Source organism: Dendropsophus ebraccatus, chromosome 4, assembly GCF_027789765.1.
Source record: "Dendropsophus ebraccatus isolate aDenEbr1 chromosome 4, aDenEbr1.pat, whole genome shotgun sequence".
NCBI classification, from domain to species: domain Eukaryota; kingdom Metazoa; phylum Chordata; class Amphibia; order Anura; family Hylidae; genus Dendropsophus; species Dendropsophus ebraccatus.
In genome coordinates this window covers 158435839-158463740 of record NC_091457.1, presented here as the reverse complement: position 1 = coordinate 158463740, position 27902 = coordinate 158435839, and the positions used below count along the sequence as shown (strand labels likewise).

The window sequence follows — 27902 nt, the reverse complement described above, 5'->3', positions numbered from 1 at the left end:
CCGTTGGCCGGTCTTACGGACTCCAGGGTGCCCGGCCTCCAACGAGGAATGACCCCACTTCAAAATACCTCTTCGAAGCGCAGGGTGAACATGAGTCTTTCCGGGGGGTACTCTCTGAAGCGAGGAGGTGACGACTGGTGCTAGGCGATCAGGCGGTAAAACATGGCAAGGGACTGTGGGTCTGTGGACGAGGACCTTCTGTAAGTTCTCCCGGTGGTGAGAGGACACGACCTTAGTCTTGGGTACGGAGAGAGGGTACACCTCGGCAGAGAAGGCATCCGCCGAGTCTTGGTCTTCTGCCGGTAGGTCGGGTAGAGGCTTGGCTGGGACAGGAAACGACATAGTACACTTGGTCTGAGGTGACCTGAGACACTGGTTGGAACAGTCCTGACCCCAACTGAGAATCTCCCCGGTTCTCCAGTCCAGTTGAGGGGCATGTTCTTGCAGCCACGGGAGTCCCAGGAGGACCGCGGGGGAAGAATGGGGCAGGACGTAGAAGGATATCTCTTCTTGATGTAAAGGACCCACCTGGAGGACTAAAGGTGCGGTCTGGTAGTACACACGGTCGGTAAGAATTTCGCCTGTGACCGAGGAGATAGACAGGGGCCTGGCTAGTCGGGTCACGGGTAGCCGCCATCTTTGGACCAATGTTGCCGCAATAAAACTGCCTGCTGACCCAGAATCGAGGAAGGCAGTAGTCTGATGATTTCGTCCTGAGAGAGTCCGGATGGAAACTGGCATAGACAGACTTGGAATGGTGGCATTCACACCTAGGGACACCTGTCCCACCGGACCTAGGTGCGAGCATTTTCCGGATGTTTGGGGACGTAGGGGACATCCCAGCCGGAAGTGATCGGAACCACCGCAATAGAGACAGAGATTCTGCTCCAGGCGCCGGATTCTTTCATCAGGCGTCAGGTGAGCCCGTTCCACCTGCATAGGAATCTCAGGAGAGGGTTGGGACATCGAAAGGTCAGGATTCTGGAAAACCGGCGCCAGCTGGGGATGGCGACGGGAACGGGTTAGTAAATGTTCATGCCGAACCTCCTCCTCCCTCTCCGAAAAACGAGTATCAACTCGGGTGGCCAGTAGAATGAGTTCGTTCAGGGAGGTAGGCAGGTCTCGGGCAGCGAGCACGTCTCTCACACGACTAGACAGGCCCTTCTTGAAGGTGGCCAATAGGGCGGCCTCGTTCCAGTCCAATTCGGCTGCCAGGGTGCGGAACTGGATGGCGTAGTCACCAACAGAGGAGCTGCCTTGAGAGAGGTTGAGGAGAGCAGTCTCGGCTGAAGAAGCACGGGCAGGTTCCTCAAAGACGGAGCGAAACTCGAATAGGAAGGCCCGGAGATTGGCAGCAACTGGATCATCACGGTCCCACAGTGGCGTGGCCCAGGCCAGGGCTCTACCTTCTAATAGGCTGATGATGAAAGCCACTTTAGAGCGCTCGGTGGAAAACTGACTACTCAAAAGTTCAATGTGCATGGTGCACTGAGTCAAGAATCCTCTGCACAACTTAGAGTCCCCAGAGTACTTGCTTGGGAGGGCCAGTCGGAGTGAAGAAGAAGCGTCAGGAGGTGGTGTGCGCTGGGCAGTAGTCTGCTGCTGTAAGGCGGCAGTGAGTTGCTGGATCTGCTGTGACTGCTTCTGGATTTGTTGCGCCTGCTGAGTGACCACTCTGGCGACATCACGGAGATCAGGCACCTCGCCGGGATCCATGGTTGGAGCCTACTGTAACGCCCGGAGTAGTGGATCCACTGGACCGGCACCAGCGATGGCACAAACCTCACCAGGGAGCGGAGTCTAAGGGGCCGCTGGTTTTCACCAGAGCCCGCCGCAAGGCGGGATGGACTTGCTGCGGCAGGCGACCCCCAGGTCGCTACCCCTGGCTTGGTTGCTGGTGTCGGCAGGCGAGGCGTGGCAGGAGATGGTACAGGCAATAGTCTGCAGATGAGAGAGCACGTGACTGGCTGGACACAGGAACAGGTGGAGTGACAGGGGAACAGGAACCAGGAACAGGGACTTGGGACCAGGTAACGGACAGGACTCAGGAACAGGGACTTGGGACCAGGTAACGGACAGGACTCAGGAACAAGGACTAGGAATCAGGAACAAGGACTAGGAATCAGGAACAAGGCCTAGGAATCAGGAACAACAGGGAGCTGGGCCAAACGCTATGGGAAGCATGTAGAGGCTCCAACCCAGGGGACAGGGCATGCTGGGATTTATAGGGGAGTGATTAGGTGCAACTACCAATTAGGAGCGCACTGCCCCTTTAAATCTGAGACAGCCGGCGCGCGCGCGCCCCAGGAGGCGGGGACGCGCGCGCCGGCCGGCACAGCGGGAGACAGGAGCGTGGAGAGGTGAGGCGCCCCCCGGGGCCGAGGTGATAGCAGCGCCGGGTCCCCGACTATGGACACCGGCTGCTGCATGGGGCAGGAAGCGGTCGCGGCGGCGGCCCGGAACGTGGGACGCCGCCGCGGCCGTGACACGCTGCCTGGGTTTAAAGTGTCAGTGTGTTAATTAGATTTGTTCCAAGGTTGCCCAGGAGTTCCCCTACCATACGTCTGGCAAGGATGGGACCTTCACATTAACCTTCCCGAGCACCCAATGTATCTGCGTGCCAAATTTGGAGTTAAACGGTTCAGGCGTTTGGAAGTCTATAGAGGACAGACAGACGGACAGACAGACAGACTTTCATTTTTATGATATAGATGCTAGTAAAGCTGGGTGACCTCCATTATACTGACTACTACACAGGTTGCTGGGAAAGCTGGGTGACCACCAAAATACTGACTACTATGCATGATGCTAGGAAAGCTGGGTGACCACCATTATACTGACTACTATACAAGATGCTGGGAAAGCTGGGTGACCTCCATATATGTGTAAAGTAGGTTGAGTCAGCTCACCCGGCACTCCCTCAGTCCATGTGCTCGGACAAGCCCAATTTACTGCTCTTAAATGCAGTAAGAACTTTGTGTAAGTCCAGCACAATAGGACCGGGACAGGCTTTGTATCCAAAAGTCTTTATTACAAATCCAAAGAAAAAACAGCTTGCTGGACTTACACAAACTTCTGACCTCCATATACTGACTACTATACAAGATGCTGGGAAAGCTGGGTGCTCTCCATATACTGACTACTATACGAGATGCTAGCAAAGCTGGGTGACTGCCATTATACAAGATGCTAGGAAAGCTGGGTGACCGCCATTATACTGACTACTATACAAGATGCTGGGAAAGCTGGGTGACCTACAACTGGCAACACTGCCGCCTCAACTCTGCTACGTCACTGCCGCCTCATCTCTGCAACATCACTGCCACCTCAACTCTGCTACATCACTGCCGACTTAACTCTTCTACGTCACTACATTACTACCCCAACTCTGTTATGTCACTACCTTACTACCTCAACTCTGCTATATCACTACCTTACTACCTCAACTCTGCTATGTCACTATCTCAACTCTGCTACCTCAGTTATCCATTGATAGGAATGAAGTATTTTACCCTCTTATTTTTTTTTCTGTCATCACTACCTTCCTACCTCAACTCTGCTATGTCACTATCTCAGCTATGCTACTTCAGTTATCCATTGAAAGGAATGAAGTATTTTACCCTCTTATTTTTTTTCTGTCATTCTTAGAGACAAATTTTCTTCACTAAGTTGTTCCATGTATCCAGTTTACTCTTCTGGATGGTAATTCCAGCTTCTCCTCACCTGTATAGTCTGTTGTATAGTACAGTCTGCTGATTTCCCATAGAATGTAATGTTAAACATTATTCCACTAGTGTATTTTTTTCCTTATTTTACTATGTGTGAACATCGCCTGAGACTCAGTACAGAATATTTAGTGGCATATGCCTGATAAGGTTGTGTTAACATGGAAAATATATCATTGTGTATTTGTTGTTTTGTTGGTCGTACGTCACCTGTACCACCACCTCGTAGTGGGAACATAGCCTAAAGTAGTAAAATAGAACAAAAGTAACATACAGGCTATGTTCACAAACTGCCTTCTTTTGGCCAATTCATGGCTATCTTTTTGGACGGATGTCATTTTTGAGGTCAACTAACAGCCGTATTCCGAAAATAATGGCCATTATGGTTGTCATTTTACCTAAAAATTTTGTCTGTCCTCTACAGGAAAATGACGGCCTTTCGGAACGGCATTGTAGACGGCCATTTTTTAATAATGACGGCGGCACGAACATTGGCCCCTACCATTACCAACAGACGAATGTCTTTTGGTGCTAAAATGACATCGGTCCTGAAAGACAGCCATCCTGTTCCTCTAGTGGGAACATAGTCCTAAATTGGGTACGGTGGTAATGGTATACAGAATACAGTAGGCTGTTTTATCCTAAAGTGCAATGTTTAAAAACAAAACTTCCCAAAAGTTGTCAAATTAATTTTTTTTAAATTTTATGCCACAATTTTTTTTCGTTTTTGTTGTACATTTTATAGTAAAATGAAAGGTGTCAATGTAAATTGCAATTAGTCCTGCAAAAAACGACTCCTCATGTGGCTCTGTATATGGAGAAACACAAAAATGTTACAGCTTTGAGAAGCTGAGAAGAAAGTAACAAAAAGGGGAAAGCCAAAAACTTTCTGTTCTCTTTCTAAGCCACCCCCCACTCCCCCAATGACCACCATTTTGGTTGCTCGTTAGGTTTCCCTTCACTGTCACTTACAATGTAATCTCCGATAAACTAAACTATTTCTTCGAGAGATTACGGCCTGGAGTCGCCTTGTTAGGAGTCGGCTGCTTCAGGTTTACTGGATGCGTCTGTGCAGTAAATCCGCAGGGAAAGATGGAGATTTACAGTTTTCACTGAATATTATTAGAGATGTGGTAAGGAAATATGGAGCGGAACCATGAGGAGGTGGAAGACAGCATACAGGTATATAGGGACAGGGCCGTCTTAACAGCATTATGGGCCCCTGGGCAGAGGTGCGAATTGCATTTCATGATAGATGCTGCAGGACACTTCCGGCACAGGCAGTCTCTCTGTACCCCGCTGGCTGCGCCCGGAGGATGACGGGAGTGCGCGCTGCCAGGAGACATCAGCTGCTGGGGCCGGCGGATGGGTGAGTTCCTGGACAGCCCACCCCTTCTATCGCCGCTTAGCTGAGCCAATCAGAAGCCCAGGAAAGTGCTGCTCATTGCACTTTCTTTAGTTTCTGATCGGCTCAGCTGAGCGGCGATAGAAGGGGTGGGCTGGGCGGGCGGAGGGGGTCGCTTAGGGCCGCTCACTATGCATATGCATAGTGAGCGGCAATAGAGGGGACGGGCAGGACGGCTTCCTTGCGGTGCTCAGCACTGCTTGGGAGCCGTATTCACTTTATAGGACGCACTTAGTTTTTCCTCCCCTTTTGGGAGGAAAAAAAGTGCGTCTTATAAAGCGAAAAGCAGGGGCCCCCTAGGACACAAGGGCCCCCGGGCAGCCGCCTACCATGCCCAATGGGTAAGACGGCCCTCTATAGGGATCTGGAGGGAATGCAGGCTATACGAGTATGGAATTATAGTGGCACATGGCAGAACACCCTTGTGGTTCTATAAGGAGCCCATATGTGCTGCCATGCGGTGCTCTATGGAAGTGGGTCTGTAGTACGGTCATACATATTACGGCTGTGTTCGTGGCGCTTTTTCCTGTAAGAAAAATTCCATCTGTTACTGACCCCCAAACATTGGGTTTTTTTCCATTTCAGTGACTATAACATCCACATCTGGTAACGAAACATTTAAAGGGTTCTTCCTCCAAGCCCGGCCAGTGAAAAAAGACGAGTTCAGTGGAACATTTAGCCTCTCCGATCCCAACAACACTCAGCTATTACAGTGCGGCTCACAACCCGTAAGTCATTTGTTATACATGTTCTATTATTACGCATTTCTTGTGCATTAGACACACTAATCGGAGTGAGGAGGCCACAATGCGAACATTATGTCCCCTTTCTTCCTGCCCCGCAGCCTTTATTGGTTGATCTCTCTCTATACCCAAACATTCGAGGCCGGTGGAGCTGGGAGAAGCTGCCGGGGATCACCCCAAAGAGCATGATGCGTGTGATGAGAGGTTTATTGTAATAAAGGGAAATACCAAGTCATTATCTATTTAAATAAACCCGTTTCTGCATATGGATGTTACTGTACGTTCATTTTTTGTGGTAACGTCCATGGGGCCATCTGCGGCAGGTCACAGCTGCCAATGATAGCCGGGCAACCGCCGCAACTGCTAGGACCTGAGCCATTCTCGGATCCCGGCAGTTTACCCTATAGATGCTGCGGTCAGTGTGATTGCAGCATCTATAGGGAGGAACAGAGGGAGAGTCCCGGTGGTACTATGACAACTGGAGGCTTCCCTAAGGCCATCAGCATCATAGGTATGAAAGACGATCAGGCTCATTGTCGTTTTAAAAAACTTTTGACGTGTCATAAAGACATGTCAAAAAGTTTTGATCACACCTGTACTGATCAGAAGAACGAGCGGGGAGCACTTCCTCTTCCGGTTCTGAGTTAGTAGAAAGAGTTGGGCTTCATAGAGCTCCATTAAACTGTAAGTCTGACAGTTTCTTTTTTAACTCAGATCGGAGAGTGGTCTTCTCCCAGCTCATTCTCCCGATTGGTACGAGTGTGAACACTGAGACCCACTCCACACTGATGAGGGGCAAAAAACCCAAAACAGCTGTCTGTGGATGAATACCTTGCTTGGGTGGTTTCCTTGATTGGATACATTCCTTGGCTTGGTTGTTCCTTCCCGGAGGAAGGTCTGGCTAGTTCACTGACTTCGAGACACGCGAAGGCATCTCTGCAGTGTTCTTTTGCATATTTGATTTCCCAGGGGGCAATGTTCTAGAATACACTGACATTGAGACACTTGATGGTGTCTCTGCGGTGTTCTGGTTGATCTCCCTGAGGTTAACCAGCGTCCTTTTGCATGCACTTACTAGGCATTGCTCCCACTAGCCAGAAACCTACTCCACACTGATGAGGGACTAATACCCCGAAACAGCTGTCTGTGGATGGACACCTTGCTTGGGTGGTTTCCTTGATTGGAGACGTTCCTTGGCTTGGTTGTTCCTTCCCGAAGGAAGGTCTGGATAGCTCAATGATGTCGAGAAACGTGATGGTGTCTCTGCAGTGTTCTGTTGCAACACTGAGACCCAGACTGATCAAAACTTCTCACATGTCTCTATGACACGTTAAAAGTTTTTAAAAACAACAGTGACACTTTAAGGTAGAGTCTGATCTTCTATGCCTGCTGTATATTATTCCATGTCATCATGAATATGCGAAAACAAAACAAGGAGCCTCATTTAAGAGTCTCCAAACCCAGGACTAGCCAGATATCCCTCCTGGAAGGACCAAGCCAAGGGGCAGCTCCTGTAGGGAAACCACCAAAACCACCATATTAAGTGGCCCTATAAGTCAATGTTATGACAAGGGAAAAATTAATTCCAGGGGGATATCTGGCTAGTCCTGTGTTTTGAGACTCTTCAATGAGGCTCCACAGGCTCTTTTTTTTTTTTGCATATTTATGTTTCCCAGGGGGCAATGCACCTAGGATTTCACTGCATTGAGCACTTTAACTAGCAGACAGCGGTGTTATCTTTGGCTGGTCTCCCTGAGATCATCGATCTGTTTATGTCATCAGGTAGACAGTGAAGTCTCCTAGTGGGACAGTAAAATAACATATAAAGGTATAAACACACACACACACACACACACACACACACACAGAAAAAAAAAAAACAAAAAAAAAAACATTCCCCAATGCAAAGGATAAATGCAGAAAAAGTACACATATTTAATTACGCTGACAATAACATTATCTCAGGATTTAACTGCAGAAAATTCAAAGTTAGGAAAGTACAAATTTTGCAATTATTTCATAAAATGGGTGTTTTTTTATCACAAGAAAATCATAGGGATAATCGGCAAACATTTATCACTAAGCTAAAGTACATTATATCATAAAAAAAGAATATCTCAGAATTGCTGGGATAAGTTGAAGCATCAAGGAGCTATAACCACATGAAGTGAGACAGGTCAGATTGGAAAAATGGGCTCTGGTCCATGGGCCAGTTTCACACACAGCAGTTTTTTTTTTTTTAAACTGTCACTGTAGTTTTTGGGCCAAGGTCAGAAGTGAAGCCAGTAGGAAGCAGAAGTACCAGTCCTCCCTTTTATATTTCCCATTTCTTTTTAATCCACATCTGGTTTGGCACAAAAACTGAAGCGTCAGTTTCCAAAAAAATCTTCCAGAAAGTTATAATACAGGAGAATTGTAGCTTCCATATTACGTTGCAATACCCGGACCTTCAGCAGTACCACTGAACTGAACTAAATTCACCATAGAATCCTATAATGATCCGCAGAATGCAGAACTGCAGTGTGCCGTTACACTCCCAAATTATTGCCGCTTTTAACTCTGTTCTGTAAAGAGTTTGGATGTTCTCCTCGGGTTTGCGAGGGGTTTCCTCTGGGTACTTTAGATTGTAATTCCCAATTAGTATGTGAGTGATGACGAGCTTTGTACAGCAATGTGGAATAAGTTGGTGCTATATAAATAAAGAGATTATTATGTGCATTAAGCTCGATGTCTGGGGGTTATGCTAGACTCTGACCTATCCTTCACTCCCTATATCCAGCCCCTTGCACGCTCCTGTCATCTACATCTCAAAACCATCTCTAGAATCCGCCCATTCCTCACTACTGATACCACTCAGACTCTGACTGTCGCCCTGATCCATTCCCGTCTTGACTATTGTAACTCCCTACTAATCGATCTTCCTCTCTCTAATTGCTCTCCCCTCTCCAGTCTATCCTGAACGCAGCAGCCAGGCTCATCTTCCTCTCAAGCTGTTATACTGATGTCTCCCCCTGCGCCAGTCACTGCACTGGTTACCCATTAAATCCAGAATACAGTTCAAACTCTTCACCCTCACCCACAACTCTGCCCCTCCATACATCTCCTCCCTCATCTCCACCTACCATCCGTCCGGTGCTCTGCGTTCTGCTAATGATCTCACACTAACATCCTCCATAATCAGAACCTCACACTCCCGCTTCCAAGACTTCTCTCGTGCTGCACCAGTTCTCTGGAACGCCCTACCCAAAGACCTCAGACTTATGTCCAACTCCCACAGTTTCAAGCGTGCCCTGAAGACTCAACCTTTCAGTCGCGCTTATACATTCCCTAATCTCGTCTTACTCTCTGCTATCCTTTCTCCATCCACTCTATAACCTCTTTGGTGCCATGTACTTTCTATCTGAACCCAGACAATGGCATGTGACTGGCTTGCCCAATCACCTATTAACACTATGCGACAAATACAATGTACAAAGCACTTGCTGCCTCTTGAGTCATCCTAATCTGTAAGCTCTCGTGATTAGGTCTCTATTTCTATTGTTTTTATTTTAATTTATTTATTGTATAATGTATTTTCCAACGTATAAGATGACTTTTTAACCCCGAAAAATCTTCTCAGGAGTCAGGGGTGGTCTTATACGCCGGGTATGGTCGCCCCATACGGTGGGGGTCGCTCAAAAATGGCCGCATCCCCACCATAGGGGGCGACCACTATAAAAGAACAAACAGTTAACTCACCTGGGGCCCGTTTTCGGCCTCCGCACATCTGTCCAGTTCCCGTTGCAGCCAGTGTGACGTACACTGACTGCACTGAGGATGCCCAAAGCTCTCCCAAGCAGCCAAGTGTCTAATCAGAGACGCTCGGCTGCCGGGAGAGCTTCGGAAGAATGACAGAGGCTTCAGGTACTTCCAGAGGCTCCCGAAGCCTCTGTCATTCTTCCAAAGCTTACCTGGCAGCTAAACATCTCCGATGAGACCCTCGGCTGCTCCGGAGACCTTCGGGCATCCCCGGCGCAGTCAGTGCAAGTCACAATGGCTGCGCCAGGAACGGGACAGAAGACGCGCGGAGGCCGGGAACGGGCCCAAGGTGAGTTAACTGTTTTTTTTTTTTTTTTTTTTCCAATTTAGCTGCATTTTTTACATTTTCTGGCGTATAAGGCGAACAATCTTCTTAAAATGTCGGGGGTCGTCTTATACACCGGAAAATACGGTAATATAAATATAACGTGTATTGTACATATATATTTTAAAAAAGCGCTGTGGAATCTGTTGGCGCTATACAAATAAATATTATTATTATTGATGTTCCCTCCAGTTCAATGGGAAAGGTAAGAGTAGTGCTCCATTTCCCACATATGATAGCCTCTATATAACATAGATTTATTTTCTTCTATTCAGAACACCGCTGTCAGTCATACAAATAATGAACTCAAAACCAGCATCGAGGCCTACTGGACGGCTCCAAACAAAACAGGATGTGTGCAATTTGTGTAAGTACCAGGAATCTGGCACAGTGCCGGGATTATGTGAGATTTGCTATCACAGTCATTGTTCCGAATAAACCACAAGCGTTCCCTATAAAGATAAGACCAAATATATTTATCCCATTGTATGTCTGTATCTAGACTTGGCTTTAAAGGGAACCGATCACGGTAAAAATGGCTAGGGAAATGTGCTGATAAATCACTCAGCCCACTTCCCATACATGTCCCTATATCCTGTGTTCCTGCAAAGGAAAACTTATAAACTTACTTTTACAGATTGGCGCGCTGTATGGTAATGACCCTGAAGTAGTCATCTGGACGGTGGGCTGTTGGAAGGTAGTCACGTCCCCTGGGCGGTTCGGCAATGTTATCATGCCCCTCTGGGGGTGAGGGGTGTTATTCAAAGTCCAGTGAAGCTGTGACGTCATCCAGAGGTGTGCCATAGCGTACAGTGGCGCACAGATGTTCTCATCAAGCCGCCCCCATAAGAACGTTGGCGTGCCGCTTCAAGAAGAAACATTATGAGTCATTGTTATATACGGTATGGGAGACTGTTTTGTTGGAAGTCTGTTGTTATTCTGCCACCTAGAATCCAGTCGAATCCAGAAATGTATAATTAAAGGGGTATTCCAGTGTATTAAAAAAAACTTTAGATATTTTGCTGGGCTGTGTAAAAAAACAAACTACCCCGGTCCCCCAGCATGTCCCACTGCAGCTTCCATCTGTCTTGCTCTGGTCCTCAGCTTCTCATCTTACCAGCCTGGACCCAGACAAGAGGTTGGAGCAGTGTAGTGTCCCGGTACAGGGGTCCACTAAGTATTTAGTCACCCGGATAAAGGTAACTCCGTCAGGTGTCAGACTCTGGGATGATAGATGCCTTTTGCACTTTCACCACCTGGTGTCTCACTCTCGCCTGTTTGTCAAAGCACAGCTGAAGGGTAAGAGTTAACTTGTGTACTGTACGTTCACTGTTTTGACCAATCACAGGTGCAGGTACCTCCCACAGCTCACAGCCAAGTACACTTCTTCTCTCTCCTGTCTCATACACAGCCTCACCAATAGAAGGTTAGTCCCAGTCACCCCTATAAAAAAGAGTAATTAGTTCCTGGTGGGAGGTCTTTTGTCTGGTCCATTGAAGGAAGGATACACAAGCTAGAAAGTTCCTGCTGCAATGACAACCAGTCCTGGCCCAGGGGCCAGAAACCTCATCAGGGGCCAAGAGACAGATTTCGTCTATGAGAGAGACTTGCCTTAAGATGCACTGCTAAACCCACAGGAGGGGTAACTGTACTCTAGGGAAACCTTGTCCACGACAGGGATCCTTCTGCAGATTCTCAGGACAGTCACCAGAGTCAAGGGACTGATCCGCAGTAAGGCAAAGAGCACAAGCCGAAGTATCTTGTTGCATTGTCACACTGATGTCGCAAGGCTACCTTGGGAGGTCTTGAGGAGTCTACTTCACCCAGTTGTATAGGCCTAGAGTTCACACCACCCAACCTGGCACTCTCTGATCTGGTTGGGCAGAAGGTGGAGGATCAGCCGGTCACTTGCTAGATGGTGGAGTGTGACGCCAGCTCTATGGTCTTTGGCCGAGATGTAGCCGGACCCTAAGATGTTATGTCGTGACGCCAGTGCCGGTTTGGAACACAGGTATGGTGGCACACTTGTGCCCTGCCGGGCTGCTACAGGGTCCCTTTGGCTGTTATGACGGTGGTCCGGTGTGGAGTAGTTACCCACCTGGACTATTGGCACTGCCACCCACAGAAAGGGAAAATGTCCCAAGGATTTGGTGTATACTGTGTTGGTGCGGGACGAAGAATCACAGAGTCTCTTTAACATAAACAAAATCTTGTTTACTCTGAGGATACTTGTGTGCAGCAGAACATACAGCTTTGCATTGACAGAGTATGTTAGACTTAAAGGGAATGTGTCACAAAGTAAAAAAAAAAAAAATAAAAATGATAAAATTGAATTTGGTTTTTTTGTTAATTTGTAAGTGTTTTTTTTTTTTTTTACATGTAAGGAAATATGAAAAAATAACTATCTAATTTTCCATATTTCCCAGTAATGGCCCCTAGGGGGAGCTCCAGCAGAAAAACTGCTGGTAAAAGTTACCTGATATACGGCTGTGCTGAAAAAAGAGGCAGTCTCTGCTCAACTGCTGTGACATCATCACCTCCCTCCTCTTTTCACAAAGGAACAAAGAGGGGAAAGGTGATATTATGTGTACTGCTGGGCAGCGCCATTTTGTTGTTGTCTGCACAGAAGTACACATACAACAGACGTGTCTCACAGGTAGAGTATATATATATATATATATATATACCTTCTCTACCTGTGCTATGTGTGACACTGCGGTGTATTATGAAGGGCTCATTATATATATATATATATATATATATATATATATAAAAGCCCTTCATAATACACCGCAGTGTCACACATAGCACAGGTAGAGAAGGTATATATATATATATATATATATATATATATATATATATATATATATATATATATATACACACACACAAAGAGACCTATAGCACGTCCTTCAGTGAAAAAAATGCACTCCATTGTGGAACTATGTGTGTGTATATATATATATGGCTCTTGCATGTATGTGTGTGTGTGTATATATATATCTATCTATCTCCTGTATGTATCTATATCTGTGTGTGTGTGTATATATATATATATATATATATATATATATATATATATATATATATATATTATATTTATTTATTTACACACACACACACACACACACACACACACACAGGAGAGTACCGGCTATTGCTCTCTGGTGTATATGGGGGCTAATTGTACCAATTAAAAAAGAGTAGGAGAGACACTTTGCTCTGCCAAATGCAGCCACCTCAGTGAGACAAGAGTTGCTGGCTGTAATAAGCAACTGTAACTCCTTTGCTGCAGTCAGTGATTGGTTACAATATTCCTGTCTGTACAGATGTATCTATTGCAGTGTAACAAATAGTTGCCAATAGTTCTGGATAACAGTAACTTCTGTCCTGGGAGCTGATTGTTTGGTTTATTCCTATATAATCACTGTGGGGGATAATACATGTATGTACTGGTACCTTATCTGGCTTGGACCCGACAATAACTCCCAGCATACACATGCAATATCCTCCACAGTGATTATATAACTATAGGGGAATCCACCAAACACATCATCAGCTCCAATGATAGGAGTTACAGTTAATCATTACAACTTGTAATTTACAACAAATTGCTTCGCTATGGACATAAGAGATGTGTGTTATTACCTGAGCTCCTCCTGCAGCTGTAGATTGTCGGATCCCCAGTGCAGCAACTGCCCGATCAGGACACTCAGTTCCCTGCCCTGTACTCAGTTATTGTGGGGTCAGTCACATAAGCTGAGTACAGGGCAGGGAGCTGAGCCAAAGTGAGTGCTCTGATCGGGCAGTGGCTGCACTGGGGATCCGACGATTTACAGCTGCAGGAGGAGCTCAGGTAATAACACAGAACACTGTACTGTATAAGACTCCCACTGAGGGGGCAGCAGCACATATATGGAGGAGAGCAGGGGCACATAGCAAGAGGGGCAGGGGACAGCAGCAGTATATAGAAAGGAGGGAGAAGCGGCATACAAGAGGGAGGGAGAAGCGGCATACAGACAGATGGGAGAAGCGGCATACAGGAGGGAGGGAGAAGCGGCATACAGGAGGGAGGGAGAAGCGGCATACAGGAGGGAGGGAGGGAGAAGCGGCATACAGGAGGGAGGGAGAAGCGGCATACAGGAGGGAGGGAGAAGCGGCATACAGACAGATGGGAGAAGCGGCATACAGACAGGAGGGAGGGAGAAGCGGCATACAGGAGGGAGGGAGAAGCGGCATACAGGAGGGAGGGAGAAGCGGCATACAGGAGGGAGGGAGAAGCGCCATACAGTAGGGAGGGAGAAGCACCATACAGGAGGGAGGGAGAAGCGGCATACAGGAGGGAGGGAGAAGCGCCATACATACAAATGGGAGAAGCGGCATACAGACAGGAGGGAGAGCGGCATACAGGAGGGAGGGAGAAGCGGCATACAGACAGGAGGGAGGGAGAAGCGCCATACAGACAGATGGGAGAAGCGGCATACAGACAGGAGGGAGAAGCGGCATACAGACAGGAGGGAGAAGCGGCATACAGACAGGAGGGAGAAGCGGCATACAGGAGGGAGAAGCGGCATACAGGAGGGAGAAGCGGCATACAGACAGGAGGGAGAAGCGGCATACAGACAGGAGGGAGAAGCGGCATACAGACAGGAGGGAGAAGCGCCATACAGACAGGAGGGAGAAGCGGCATACAGACAGGAGGGAGAAGCGGCATACAGGAGGGAGAAGCGGCATACAGGAGGGAGAAGCGGCATACAGACAGGAGGGAGAAGCGGCATACAGGAGGGAGAAGCGGCATACAGGAGGGAGAAGCGGCATACAGACAGGAGGGAGAAGCGGCATACAGACAGGAGGGAGAAGCGGCATACAGACAGGAGGGAGGGAGAAGCGCCATACATACAAATGGGAGAAGCGGCATACAGACAGGAGGGAGAGCGGCATACAGACAGGAGGGAGGGAGAAGCGCCATACATACAAATGGGAGAAGCGGCATACAGACAGGAGGGAGAGCGGCATACAGACAGGAGGGAGAGCGGCATACAGGAGGGAGGGAGAAGCGGCATACAGACAGGAGGGAGGGAGAAGCGCCATACAGACAGATGGGAGAAGCGGCATACAGACAGGAGGGAGAAGCGGCATACAGACAGGAGGGAGGGAGAAGCGCCATACATACAAATGGGAGAAGCGGCATACAGACAGGAGGGAGAGCGGCATACAGGAGGGAGGGAGAGCGGCATACAGGAGGGAGGGAGAAGCGCCATACAGACAGATGGGAGAAGCGGCATACAGACAGATGGGAGAAGCGGCATACAGACAGGAGGGAGGGAGAAGCGGCATACAGACAGGAGGGAGAAGCGGCATACAGGAGGGAGAAGCTGCATACAGATCGGGGAGAGCAGCGGCATACAGACGGGGGGAGCAACGATATACAGATCGGGGACAGCAGCGGCATACAGACGGGGGGAGCAGGGAGAACACAGACCGAGGCAGCAGCGGCACACAGACAAGCAACAAGTTCAGGGAGTTAGTACAGAGAAGGACCATAAAACCAGGGACTTATGGTGAAGAAGCAGCAGCAAGCAAGCTGGAAACCACAGTTCAAGTAACTTTCAGCCACTCTCAGTACTTTTCACAGTACTTCCAGGAGCAGGCTCCTCTAAAATGGTGCCATCGCCCTCCCCCAGCTGTGTACTACGCATGCCTTCGAATATGCCTAGCACACAGCTCATGAAGCACAATGTAAGTAAACGGGACGGACTCCGTCCCGTTCACTTCAATGTTATGTGTGTGCCGTACAGCATCTGTGTAAGTGTCGTGCAAAGACACCATACACAAATGCTATTCAACATGGCAGCCCCCTGTGGCCAGCATCACAAGGTTATAAAACATTGATACTACAGGCAAAATAAAAATAAAAAAATACCAAACCACTTATTTTTTATAATTACATTTAAAGGAAAAAGAAAAAAAAAAGTGACACTATCCCTTTAAGATAAGACACTCAACAGTTCAGGATCCAGATCTGTGATGAGAGTATAGAGAGTAGTACAGTCGTGCTGAGTGAGTTGCGTGCTAAGAGATACAAAGAATCAGTGAAGCAGATAGGAGGATGTCGGTGGAGAGTCCCAACCCAAGTAGTACTGTGCTGTGCCGGGATAGCGACATCTTGTGGCGAAACTTTATCACTACTACATCACCACTTACACACAATAAGTACAGGCTTTTGCGAAGGGTGTAACCAATAGAAACACCCGTGGTGAGACACCACATGGGTACGAGTATTTTCTCCTTCAACACTATGTACTATTCTCAACACTAATTCTGGCAGAGTACTCTTCTTCATTGGACAAGGCCCCCAAGACAGTCCTTGTACCTTCCTTAAGTCAAGCTTCACTTCTACTCCTACTTACTATTTCTCTAGTCACTATTGTCACCTGCACCTGTCAAGTTCTGAGGTTGGACCCTCACCTAATATACTTTGATGACGTAAACATTGTTCATGTAGGGCAACTTCTACAATGTTTATGTAGTAATAGACAGAAAATGGCCTAACCTCAAATTTTTTATTAAAGTATTGTATTGCCCCCCAAAAGTTATACAAATCACAAATATACACTTATTAAGGGAAATGCTTATAAAGCGCTTTTTTTCCTGCACTTACTACTGCATCAAGGCTTCACTTCCTGGACAACATGGTGATGTCACTTCCTGGATAACATGGTGATGTCACTTCCTAGATAACATGGTGATGTCACTTCCTGGATAACATGGTGATGTCACTTCCTGGATAACATGGGGATGTCACTTCCTGGATAACATGGTGATGTCACTTCCTGGATAACATAATGATGTCACTTCCTGGATAACATGGTGATGTCACTTCCTGGATAACATGGTGATGTCACTTCCTGGATAACATAATGATGTCACTTCATGGATAACATGGTGATGTCACTTCCTGGATAAAATGGTGGTCACTTCCTGGATAACATGGTGATGTCATGACCCGACTCCCAGAGCTGTGCGGGCTCTGGCTGCTGAAATTTGTATAACTTTTGGGGGGGCAATACAACACTTTAATAAAAAACTTTTCAATGGACTTCTTCTTTAAGGCCTTATTACACCAAGTGATTGTTTGATTGTCGGCCGTATTTGGCCGATTATCGGTCGTTGTAATAGCTAGTATTAAACGGCAACGATCAGCCTTGTCCTGGCTGTAGAACTAAAAATGAATAGCAATGGGCAAGAGCAAAAAAGCAAATCAGATATGGACAAATGCAAATAAGTTGTAAAAGGTAGAAAAACAGAGGGTGAACCTCAGCCAACCCTAAAACCTTAAAGCGACACTGTCCCCACTTGTACCTTCGGATAGCTGCTTTTAATCCAAGATCTGTCCTGGGGTCCATTCGGCAGGTGATGCAGTTATTGTCCTAAAAAAACAACTTTTAAACTTGCAGCCCTGTCTTAAATTGCCGTGGCCTAGAGTGTGTGTGTCCAATCCTTACACCGCCTCTCTGTCCCACCCTCTTCATCATTAGGAATTATCTGCTCAGTATTTTTTCTATTTCTCACCTGTGTGAACACTGTACATGAGCTGAATCGTTAAGGCACATGTGCAGTGTTCAGACAAGTGATGAAAAGGAAAAATCCTGCCAGTGGCGTTCCTAATGATGAAGAGGGCGGGAAGGAGGGACAGAGAGCCGGTGCAAGGCTTGGGCACAGACACTCCAGGCCACGTCAATTTGACACAGGGCTGCAAGTTTAAAAGTTGTTTTTTAGGACAATAACTGCATCACCTGCCAAACGGACCCCAGGACAGATCTTGGATTAAAAGCAACTATCCGAAGGTACAAGAGATTTTGGGGGGGGGGGGGGGGGGGGGTCAGCTTGTGGGTACAGAAGCGCTTTAAAATGATAGCATGCACAACACGTGATGTCATTGTACTATTCCCTTGATTTTCAGAGCAACAGTTGTGAAAGAGTACAGGATCTTCTGGACTGGAATCAAGAGCGACGTCATAACAATAGTAAGTGTATAAATGGTGCACAGAACTGTGGGCACGGCCATTACTAGGTTGTAAGAGAGATTTGGTCTGAATGGGACAGTGATGACCAATGAGGACCCCCGCGGTGAGACCCCACTGAACTGCTAGTGATCTAGTGGGTAGAAGATAAGGTTTGATCTTGGGGTACCCACTGTAACTAATAGTAAAGCCATAAAAGAACCAATTACTGTCTCTTCATATAATTTTTTTACTGAACAAAATGCTCTATAAAACGGCCGATATACAAGACTGACATAGTCCTGTCACACCCATACAGTGATCATGTAGTGGTAGATAATACATTCACCCCTATTGATTTGCCTCCTGTGTGCCACAGTGCCCCCCCCCCCCCCCAAATTGTTTACTTTAGATCTACTATTGTCATCAATTCACAGCTCTCAGCCCCCCACCAAAACAGAAAAAAGTACAAGAAAATACAGGTAGCAGCCCAGAAAAGAATGGTGCTGAATGGTTAGTGTTCCAGATTGCAGTATGAGCTGGGATTAGTACACAAGTCGTTATAGGGGGTCGGCCACTGTATAGTAACATAGTTCAATGTACAGTATAAGTAAGTGTACTCACTGTATATACTGACAGCAGCTCCCTGTGTACTCACTGTATATACTGACAGCAGCTCCCTGTGTACTCACTGTATACTGACAGCAGCTCCCTGTGTACTCACTGTATATACTGACAGCAGCTCCCTGTGTACTCATTGTATATACTGACAGCAGCTCCCTGTACTCACTGTATATACTGACAGCAGCTCCCTGTGTACTCATTGTATATACTGACAGCAGCTCCCTGTGTACTCACTGTATATACTGACAGCAGCTCCCTGTACTCACTGTATATACTGACTGCAGCTCCCTGTGTACTCACTGTATATACTGACTGCAGCTCCCTGTGTACTCACTGTATATACTGACAGCAGCTCCCTGTACTCACTGTATATACTGACAGCAGCTCCCTGTACTCACTGTATATACTGACAGCAGCTCACTGTGTACACTGACAGCAGCTCCCTGTGTACTCACTGTATATACTGACTGCAGCTCCCTGTGTACTCACTGTATATACTGACAGCAGCTCCCTGTGTACTCACTGTATATACTGACAGCAGCTCCCTGTGTACTCACTGTATATACTGACAGCAGCTCCCTGTGTACTCACTGTATATACTGACAGTAGCTCCCTGTACTCACTGTATATACTGACAGCAGCTCCCTGTGTACTCACTGTATATACTGACAGCAGCTCCCTGTGTACTCACTGTATATACTAACAGCAGCTCCCTGTTTACTCACTGTATATACTGGCAGCAGCTCCCTGTGTACTCTCTGTATATATTGACAGCAGCTCCCTGTGTACTCACTGTATATACTGACAGCAGCTCCCTGTGTACTCTCTGTATATATTGACAGCAGCTCCCTGTGTACTCACTGCATATACTGACAGCAGCTCCCGGTGTACTCACTGTATATACTGACAGCAGCTCCCTGTAAACTCATTGAGCTAAAATCAGACTCCCCTCCTCCAGGCTGTGCTGTCTTGCTCTGTGGTGAGTCTGTCCGTAAGATGGCCGACATGGAGAAGCATGTGACCAAGCCCCGCCCCTTAGTGTCTACCAATCAGCCTATATATGTCTATGGAGGACACTGGGGGGTGGGGCATGGTCACATACAATTTAATGTATACATAGTGTTTCCCCTCCACACAAATTGCTCCCCATGACCCTCTCTCATACAGACTGCTCTCCCATACATCCCTCTTTCTTACATAGACTGCTCCCTATAGTTCCCACTCCGCATGCCACCCCCTTCCACTGAAGGTACAAGCTGTGCAGTCATAGAGCACATGTTTTGGCGATAAACTGCCTTTCCCAACTGTGTCTGACAGTGAAACGTGCCCCGTGTGGCAGCGCAGCCTGTACCTTTATTTGATTTACCAATAAAATTCCATTTCAGCAATACGGTGAGTGCTGGGAAGCATCTTCTACTATATATCTGCTGTGATCCACAGACACAGCCAACATCAAATTTTCTACCCCCCTCTTCCACTAACTTCTCAATATGGCCGCATCTTTCACAGACTGCTTCCCATGCCCCCCCACCTTTCTCACAGACCGCTTCACATGCTCTCCATGGTCTCCCTTCTGTCAGACTGCTCCCCATGTCCTTCTGCGACGCCCTGGCCCCTGGGGGCCACTTCCGCAGTGCTGGTGTTATGAGCGGGCAATGACCGGGGCAGCTGCAGGGGTTATACTTGTCACGGTATAGGCCTGAGGGCAGCACAGCTGTAGGGCCGGTCTGTGGAATCTGCAGGTGATGATGGGCATGCGATTCTTCGCTGCACCTAGTCAGGGCACCAGTTAGTGGACACCAATGCCAGGGTTCAGTAACAGCGGTTTTATTATAGATGAGGTAACTAGTAGCAACAGTTCTGTCCGGATGCAACCGGGTATATAGCAGGCTTAGACAGTTAGTGCAGGAGTGATGCTGCATAGGCTGCGGAGATACGTGCCGGATGTTGGGAGTAGTAGTATGAGAAGAAACTAGCGTTGCTGGGTGGACGAACTTGGGAGTAATACTTGCTGTGGGTACTTGTAGAGATGAGAGAGATATCCGCACGACACCCAGATGAGAGAGAAGATGACTCCGGACACTTGTATAGGCAGGCAGCCATTTACTGGAACGCAGCAGCAGAATCAGTCACTCTTCTTATGGTGAAGAGGCTGCAGAGACGCTTCTGTCCCCTTCTGAGGGAGAGGACAGAGCAACACAACCTCCTTGCTTGAAAGCAGGGGCTGAACTCCCTTGTCAGCAGGAAGTGGGAGGTCACATGGTCGCTCCTGGCCAGAGCTAGTCGGCCATTGGAGGAACCATGGTTACAGGGCACTGGCACGTGATCCACAGCCTTGCATACCACTGTACAAGGTAATAATAATACACAGGAGGATATATATATACCAAGATATACATGAGAATACACATAACCAGGGAATATCAGGGGGAAAACTAGCAGCAGTTGCAGTGTGCACAGTTACCAGAACCAGCATGGACTAAGTGATAGAAATGAGCACGATAGGAGTAGTAGTCCTTGCGTTCTGGGACACTGCACTTCTCCCTTAGACTACTCTATCGGCCTCCTGCCACATAAGCTGCCCCACCGCAGCCACTGATTGGCAGATGGGACGCCAGGGAGCCGGAGAAGCAGACAGAAGCGCGGCCTGTTAGCCAAGTAGGAAGGGGCTTTACATTCTCACAGTGGAATGAAAAATCTGCTGTAAGTATGTAAAGCCATAGAAAATGACAGTACCAGGTATCGCAGCAGATTTCACTGCGGAACTTGCAGCGTGAAATCCACTGCAATGCGGTACATGTGAAACTGGTCTAAAGGTTTAAATTTTAAATACAAAAAAAAACAATGACTATCATCATTGTAATCGTATTGATCCACAGAACAAAGGTAACGCGTCTTTTTTACTACCGAGCAAACAGTATAAAACTGAAAACCACACAAGATGGCAGAATTAGAATTTATTTCTGTTTCTTTCCACAAATAAATATATATATTTTTTGTTTTTTAACCCCTTCCCGCATGAGGGCGTAACTTTATGTCCTCATGCGGGTGGCGGAGTTCAGAGGGGGGGGCACGCAGCGACCCCGCTCTGAACCGCCGCAATCCCAGGTGCTATCTGCAGCTGGGGACCACGGCAATTAGTGCCCGGTAATTAGCATTTTAAATGCAGCTGTCAAAGCCGATAGTTGCATTTAAAATGCTCCTTTGGCACTTCCCTTGTGTCTAGTGGGGGGGGATCACAACACCCCCCCCCCCCGCGCGCGATGTTGTGGCGGAGGGGCGATCCCCACATTTGGTCCCGACCAGGATCTGCGCCGTGAGGGCGCTAATCGCGGCTCAGCTATCTATTGCTTTTGGCTGCAGCAACCGAAAGCAATAAAGTGTCTATCTCATGAATCTATGCAGTATATCTATACTGGATAGATCTCAATGAGAGATCAGTGTGCATATACTAGGAGTCCCCCAGGGGGAATAACCCTAACCCCAGGGGGGAATAACCCTAACCCCAGGGGGGAATAACCCTAAACCCAGGGGGAATAACCCTAACCCCAGGGGGGAATAACCCTAACCCCAGGGGGGAATAACCCTAAACCCAGGGGGGAATAACCCTAAACCCAGGGGGAATAACCCTAAACCCAGGGGGAATAACCCTAACCCCAGGGGGGAATATAACCCTAACCCCAGGGGGGAATAACCCTAACCCCAGGGGGGAATAACCCTAACCCCAGGGGGGAATATAACCCTAACCCCAGGGGGAATAACCCTAAACCCAGGAGACTTCTAGTATATGTGTAAAATATATGTATATGTGTTTTTTTATTAATAAATAATCCCCTCCCCTAATAAAAGTGTGAATCACCCCCCTTTCCCCTTTTTATAAATAAAAATAAATAAACATGTTTGCTATCGCCGCCTGTCTTATTGCCCAAAATATTAATTAATCACATTCCGGATTCCTCACGGTAAATGGCGTAAGCGCGAAAAAATTCTAAAGTGCAAAATTGCGCATTTTTGGTCGCATCAAATCCAGAAAAATTGTAATAAAAATCGATCAAAAGTCGCATATGCGCAATCAAGGTACCGATAGAAAGAACACATCATGGCGCAAAAAATGACACCTCACACAGCCCCATAGACCAAAGGATAAAAGCGGTATAAGCCTGGGAATGGAGCGATTTTAAAAGAACATTAATTTATTAAAAAGGGTTTTAATTTTTTACAAGCCATCAAGTAAAATAAAAGTTATACATGTTACATATCGTAAAAAAGGGATATTTAAAGGGATATTCCCATCTGGAGTAGTTGGACCCTATCGACAGGATAGGGCATAACTAAGGGCCTTATTACATGGGACGAATATCGTGCGAAAAATTGTTAAATCACTCGAATTTAAATGATAATCTTTCTGTGTATTTGCAGGCAACGATCGAAAAATCGTTCGTATGTCGTTTATCGTTGATATAGACCTGATCCTAAAATTATCGTTAATCGTTCGCTAATCGTTCGCTGTAATTCCACATTCCTTTGTTCCCAGCCGGACTTTACATTGTCTGCAATGGCTAATTGGAACATGGGCACACCCGAATGCACCCACGTTCCAATTTGAAAGAAATTAAGTTCATCCACTGCAGTACCGGCCGGGTTGAACTTTACAGATAGCGGCCATTCTGTGACACGGCCGTGTCACAGAACGACCGCTGTCATACATTGTGTGAACGTAGCCTATAACTGCAGTTACTTGTGTCACTGCTGATATCTAGAAAATTATGTCTGACCCTCTTAGCCTTAAAAGCCTCCCATGGCTTCCCCTCCGATGTGTGATCTAGGACAGGGGTAGGGAACCTTGGCCCTCCAGCTTTTGCAAAACTACAACTCCCATCATGCCTGGACAGCCCAGGAAAAGATTCATCACTGTATAAGTACAAACAAACTGGACAAACAAAGAGCTTTTATTTGTTACCAAAACCAAATTAACACTCTAATCTCTTTGTCTTTGTTATAGAAAAAAAAGAAGTAGAAATCTCCCAGAATATGGAGGTCATAAAAAAAAAACAGTAACGGTAACTTTCTGCCCTGTGGAGAAGATCGGAAGAGGGTAACAAGGGCCTGGAATAAGGCCGGACTCATCACAGTGCACCCGGAATAATCAGGAATGATCACACAATGCTACACACTACAATGGCGCTATTAGGGTCCATTTACACAGAAAGATTATCTGACAGATTATCTGCCAAAGATTTGAAGCCAAAGCCAGAAACAGACTATTAACAGAGATCAGGTCATAAAGGAAAACCTGAGGTTTTTCCTCTTTTCAAATCCACTCCTGGCTTTGGCTTCAAATCTTTGTCAGATAATCTGTCTATGTAAATGAACCCTTAGAAACTAGAGGGCAAAGATTTCATTAAATAGAATTAATCAATAAAATTAAATAAAATATATACAGCAATATTTAGTCTGATGATTCTGTCTGTTCTTTAGTGAGTGGGTCATTTCTCTGTACTAAACATAAAAGTCATAAAACTCATATACCCTCAGTTGTGGATGTCGATGTATAATATCCCCCTCTTATTGGTCGGGATGGGAGGTACCTACTGTATATTGCAGAGCGAGGTGACCCCTTTTCTAATCCTAAACATGTTACTGTAAGTGACAAATCCCCCCCCCCCCCCCCCCCCAAAAAAAAAAAAAAAAAAAAAGCAGAATAGCTTTTTTTTTTTTTTTTTTTGTTAACCTTTTCCACACAAAAAAATTATGTTAAAGAGGTTATGCAATCTTACCAAAACACGGCCACTGGCTTCCCTGAGGCAGCACCACCACCCAGTGGCGTAGCCACCGTGGTCGCGGGGGTCGCCGCCGCGACCGGGCCCGCCACAAGGGGGGCCCGCGGGGCCTCCCGATCAATCACTCTTGTGACCGCAAGCATTGTTTTGCTTGCGGTCACAAGAGTCTGGCTCCGTCTTCCCCCGGCTGCTGCGCGGCTGCCGGGGGTGTCGCGTCTTACCCCCGGCAGCGCGCGCATCCCAGATCTCCCTGCGCGCCTTGGGCCCTGACTTCCGGTTTCCGGCGCGCAGGGAGTTCTGGGATGCGCGCGCTGCCGGGGATAAGACGCGACACCCCCGGCAGCCGCGCAGCAGCCGGGGACAGACCGAAGGCGAAGGAGTGAGGATCAACGTGGGAGCGCGATGTCAGGTGAGTTAAGTTTTGTTTTTTTTATCAGGAGGGGGCCATCTATGAGGGTGGGGGGAAAGAGGGGGCCATCTATGAGGGTGGGGGGAAAGGAGGGGGGCATCTATGAGGTTGGGGGGGAAGGAGGGGGGCATCTATGAGGGTGGGGGGAAAGAGGGGGCCATCTATGAGGGTGGGGGGAAAGAGGGGGCCATCTATGAGGGTGGGGGGAAAGGAGGGGGCCATCTATGAGGGTGGGGGGGAAGGAGGGGGGAAGGAGGGGGGCATCTATGAGGGTGGGGGGGAAGGAGGGGGGCATCTATGAGGGTGGGGGGGAAGGAGGGGGGCATCTATGAGGGTGGGAGTTCTGGGATGCGCGCGCTGCCGGGGATAAGACGCGACACCCCCGGCAGCCGCGCAGCAGCCGGGGACAGACCGAAGGCGAAGGAGTGAGGATCAACGTGGGAGCGCGATGTCAGGTGAGTTAAGTTTTGTTTTTTTTATCAGGAGGGGGCCATCTATGAGGGTGGGGGGAAAGAGGGGGCCATCTATGAGGGTGGGGGGAAAGGAGGGGGCCATCTATGAAGGAGGGGGGCATCTATGAGGGTGGGGGGAAAGGAGGGGGCCATCTATGAGGTTGGGGGGGAAGGAGGGGGGCATCTATGAGGGTGGGGGGAAAGAGGGGGCCATCTATGAGGGTGGGGGGAAAGAGGGGGCCATCTATGAGGGTGGGGGGAAAGGAGGGGGGCCATCTATGAGGGTGGGGGGGAAGGAGGGGGGCATCTATGAGGGTGGGGGGGAAGGAGGGGGGCATCTATGAGGGTGGGGGGGGAAGGAGGGGGGCATCTGAGGGTGGGGGAAAGAGGGGCCATCTATGAGGGTGGGGGGAAAGAGGGGGGCCATCTATGAGGGTGGGGGGAAGGAGGGGGCCATCTATGAGGGTGGGGGGAAGGAGGGGGCCATCTATGAGGGTGGGGGGAAAGAGGAGCAATCTATGAGGGTGGGGGGAAAGAGTTGCCATCTATGAGGGTGGGGGGAAAGAGGGGCCATCTATGAGGGTGGCGGGAAAGAGGGGGGCCATCTATGAGGGGGGGGGGGAAGGGGACCATCTATAAGGGAGGGAGGAAGGGGACCATCTATAAAGGGGGGGAAAGGGGACCATCTATAAGGGAGGGGGGGGGGGAAGGGGACCATCTATAAGGGAGGGGGGGGAAGGGGACCATCTATAAGGGAGGGGGGGGGGAAGGGGACCATCTATAAGGGAGGGGGGGGGGGAAGGGGACCATCTATAAGGGAGGGGGGGGGAAGGGGACCATCTATAAGGGAGGGGGGGAAGGGGACCATCTATAAGGGAGGGAGGAAGGGGACCATCTATAAAGGGGGGGGGGGGGAAGGGGACCATCTATAAGGGAGGGGGGAAGGGGACCATCTATAAGGGAGGGGGGAAGGGGACCATCTATAAGGGAGGGGGGGGGGGGAAGGGGACCATCTATAAGGTAGGGGGGGGAAGGGGACCATCTATAAGGGAGGGGGGGGGGAAGGGGACCATCTATAAGGGAGGGGGGGGGAAGGGGACCAGCTATAAGGGAGGGGGGGGGGAAGGGGACCATCTATAAGGGGGGGGGGGGGAAGGGGACCATCTATAAGGGAGGGGGGGGGGAAGGGGACCATCTATAAGGGAGGGTGGGGGGAGAGGGGGCCATCTATAAGGGAGGGTGGGGGGAGAGGGGACCATCCATAAGGGAGGGTGAGGAGAGAGGGGGCCATCTATAAGGGAGGGGGTATAGGGGGCCATCTATAAGGGAGGGGGTAGAGGGGGCCATCTATAAGGGAGGGGGTAGAGGGGGCCATCTATAAGGGAGGGGGCCATCTATTTGGGGGGGCAACATAGGGGGAGAGGGAATACACAGAGGGGGGCATATATTATTAGGAGGTCACATAGAGTCAGGGCTACCCACTAAATGAGGGTGTAAAGGGGACAGTACAGATATGCAGTGTGTAGAGAGATGGAGATGGTGTCAGAGTGTGGAGCCTAATATGTCTGTCTGGCAGATTCTGTGGATTCGTGGCTTGGAGAAGTTCTCATAACGGCCCAGGACGGATGGAGAAGATGATGAAAAGGAAAGAACTCCGATCAGAAAAGACGTCTCCTGTGAGTCACCTGATATATCTGCACTGTAATGTATATGGTGTATAGAGCCTGTGTAGAGCTGGGGCCACCTCTATATGACTGCATAAGGTGATTTAGTATACTGGATTTGGTCAGTCACAATATGGTGGCGATGGTTGTGGTGTGGCAGTAATGTTTCCTCCCTATATACTGGTATTACTGGTAATATTGGTCTCAGTATACAGGATTTGGTCGGTAACAGTATGGCGGTAATAGGTAATATCTGTCTTGGTGTGTGTGTGTGTGTATGTATATATATGTATATATATATATATATATATATATATATATATATATATATACATACATACAGTGGTACCTTGGTTTAAGAGTAACTTCTTTTAAGAGCGTTTTGGTTTAAGAGCTCACAGTTTTTCAAAATTGTGACTTGGTTTAAGAGCATTGCTTTGGTTTAAGAACTTCCTGTATTGGGTGGGAGAGCGAGTGGAGAAGGGGCATGGCCTGCATAGCGGGGTCTACAGCACTGTACTCTAAACACCTTCCAAATCATAGCAGATCCCCTTCAGGCTGGGGCTTACATCAGGGGACAGGACTGTGGGGGGGGGGTAATCTCTCCATAGCTGTAACCCCTCTCTCCCCGGACAGAGAGTGCTGCATGTATGTGCCCACATCTGTACTGCTCATTCCTTCATGCTCCCTGCAGTCTCTGTCAGCCCTTGTGTTTCCCATCCTCTCCATTACTGTACAGTACAGAATAATAAATATATTTGGGGTGCGGAACCAATTGTCTGCATTTACATGATTTCTTATAGGAAAATTTGCTTTGGTTTAAGAGTGGATTTGGATTACAAGCACGGTCCTGGAACGAATTATGCTCATAATCCAAGGCACCACTGTGTGTGTGTGTATATATATATATATATATATATACACATATACACACACACAACAATAGCATCACTTGGTCGTGAAAGGAGGGGGGG

At 48.1% G+C, this 27902-nt stretch overlaps 1 protein-coding gene across 3 annotated transcripts in view; it reads left to right on the top strand.

Annotated features, from left to right (window-relative positions):
* Positions 1-24062, top strand: part of LOC138790089 (putative defense protein 3) — a 42679-nt gene extending 18617 nt beyond the window's left edge. For all 3 annotated transcript variants that reach the window (XM_069969045.1, XM_069969044.1, XM_069969046.1), the window contains exons 3-6: positions 5716-5858; positions 10272-10363; positions 17960-18023; positions 23626-24062. In XM_069969045.1, coding sequence (XP_069825146.1) covers positions 5716-5858; positions 10272-10363; positions 17960-18023; positions 23626-23640 — 314 coding nt within the window. In that variant the 3' untranslated portion in view covers positions 23641-24062. The remainder of the gene's footprint in view (positions 1-5715; positions 5859-10271; positions 10364-17959; positions 18024-23625) is intronic.
* The last annotated feature ends 3840 nt before the right edge of the window (positions 24063-27902 follow it).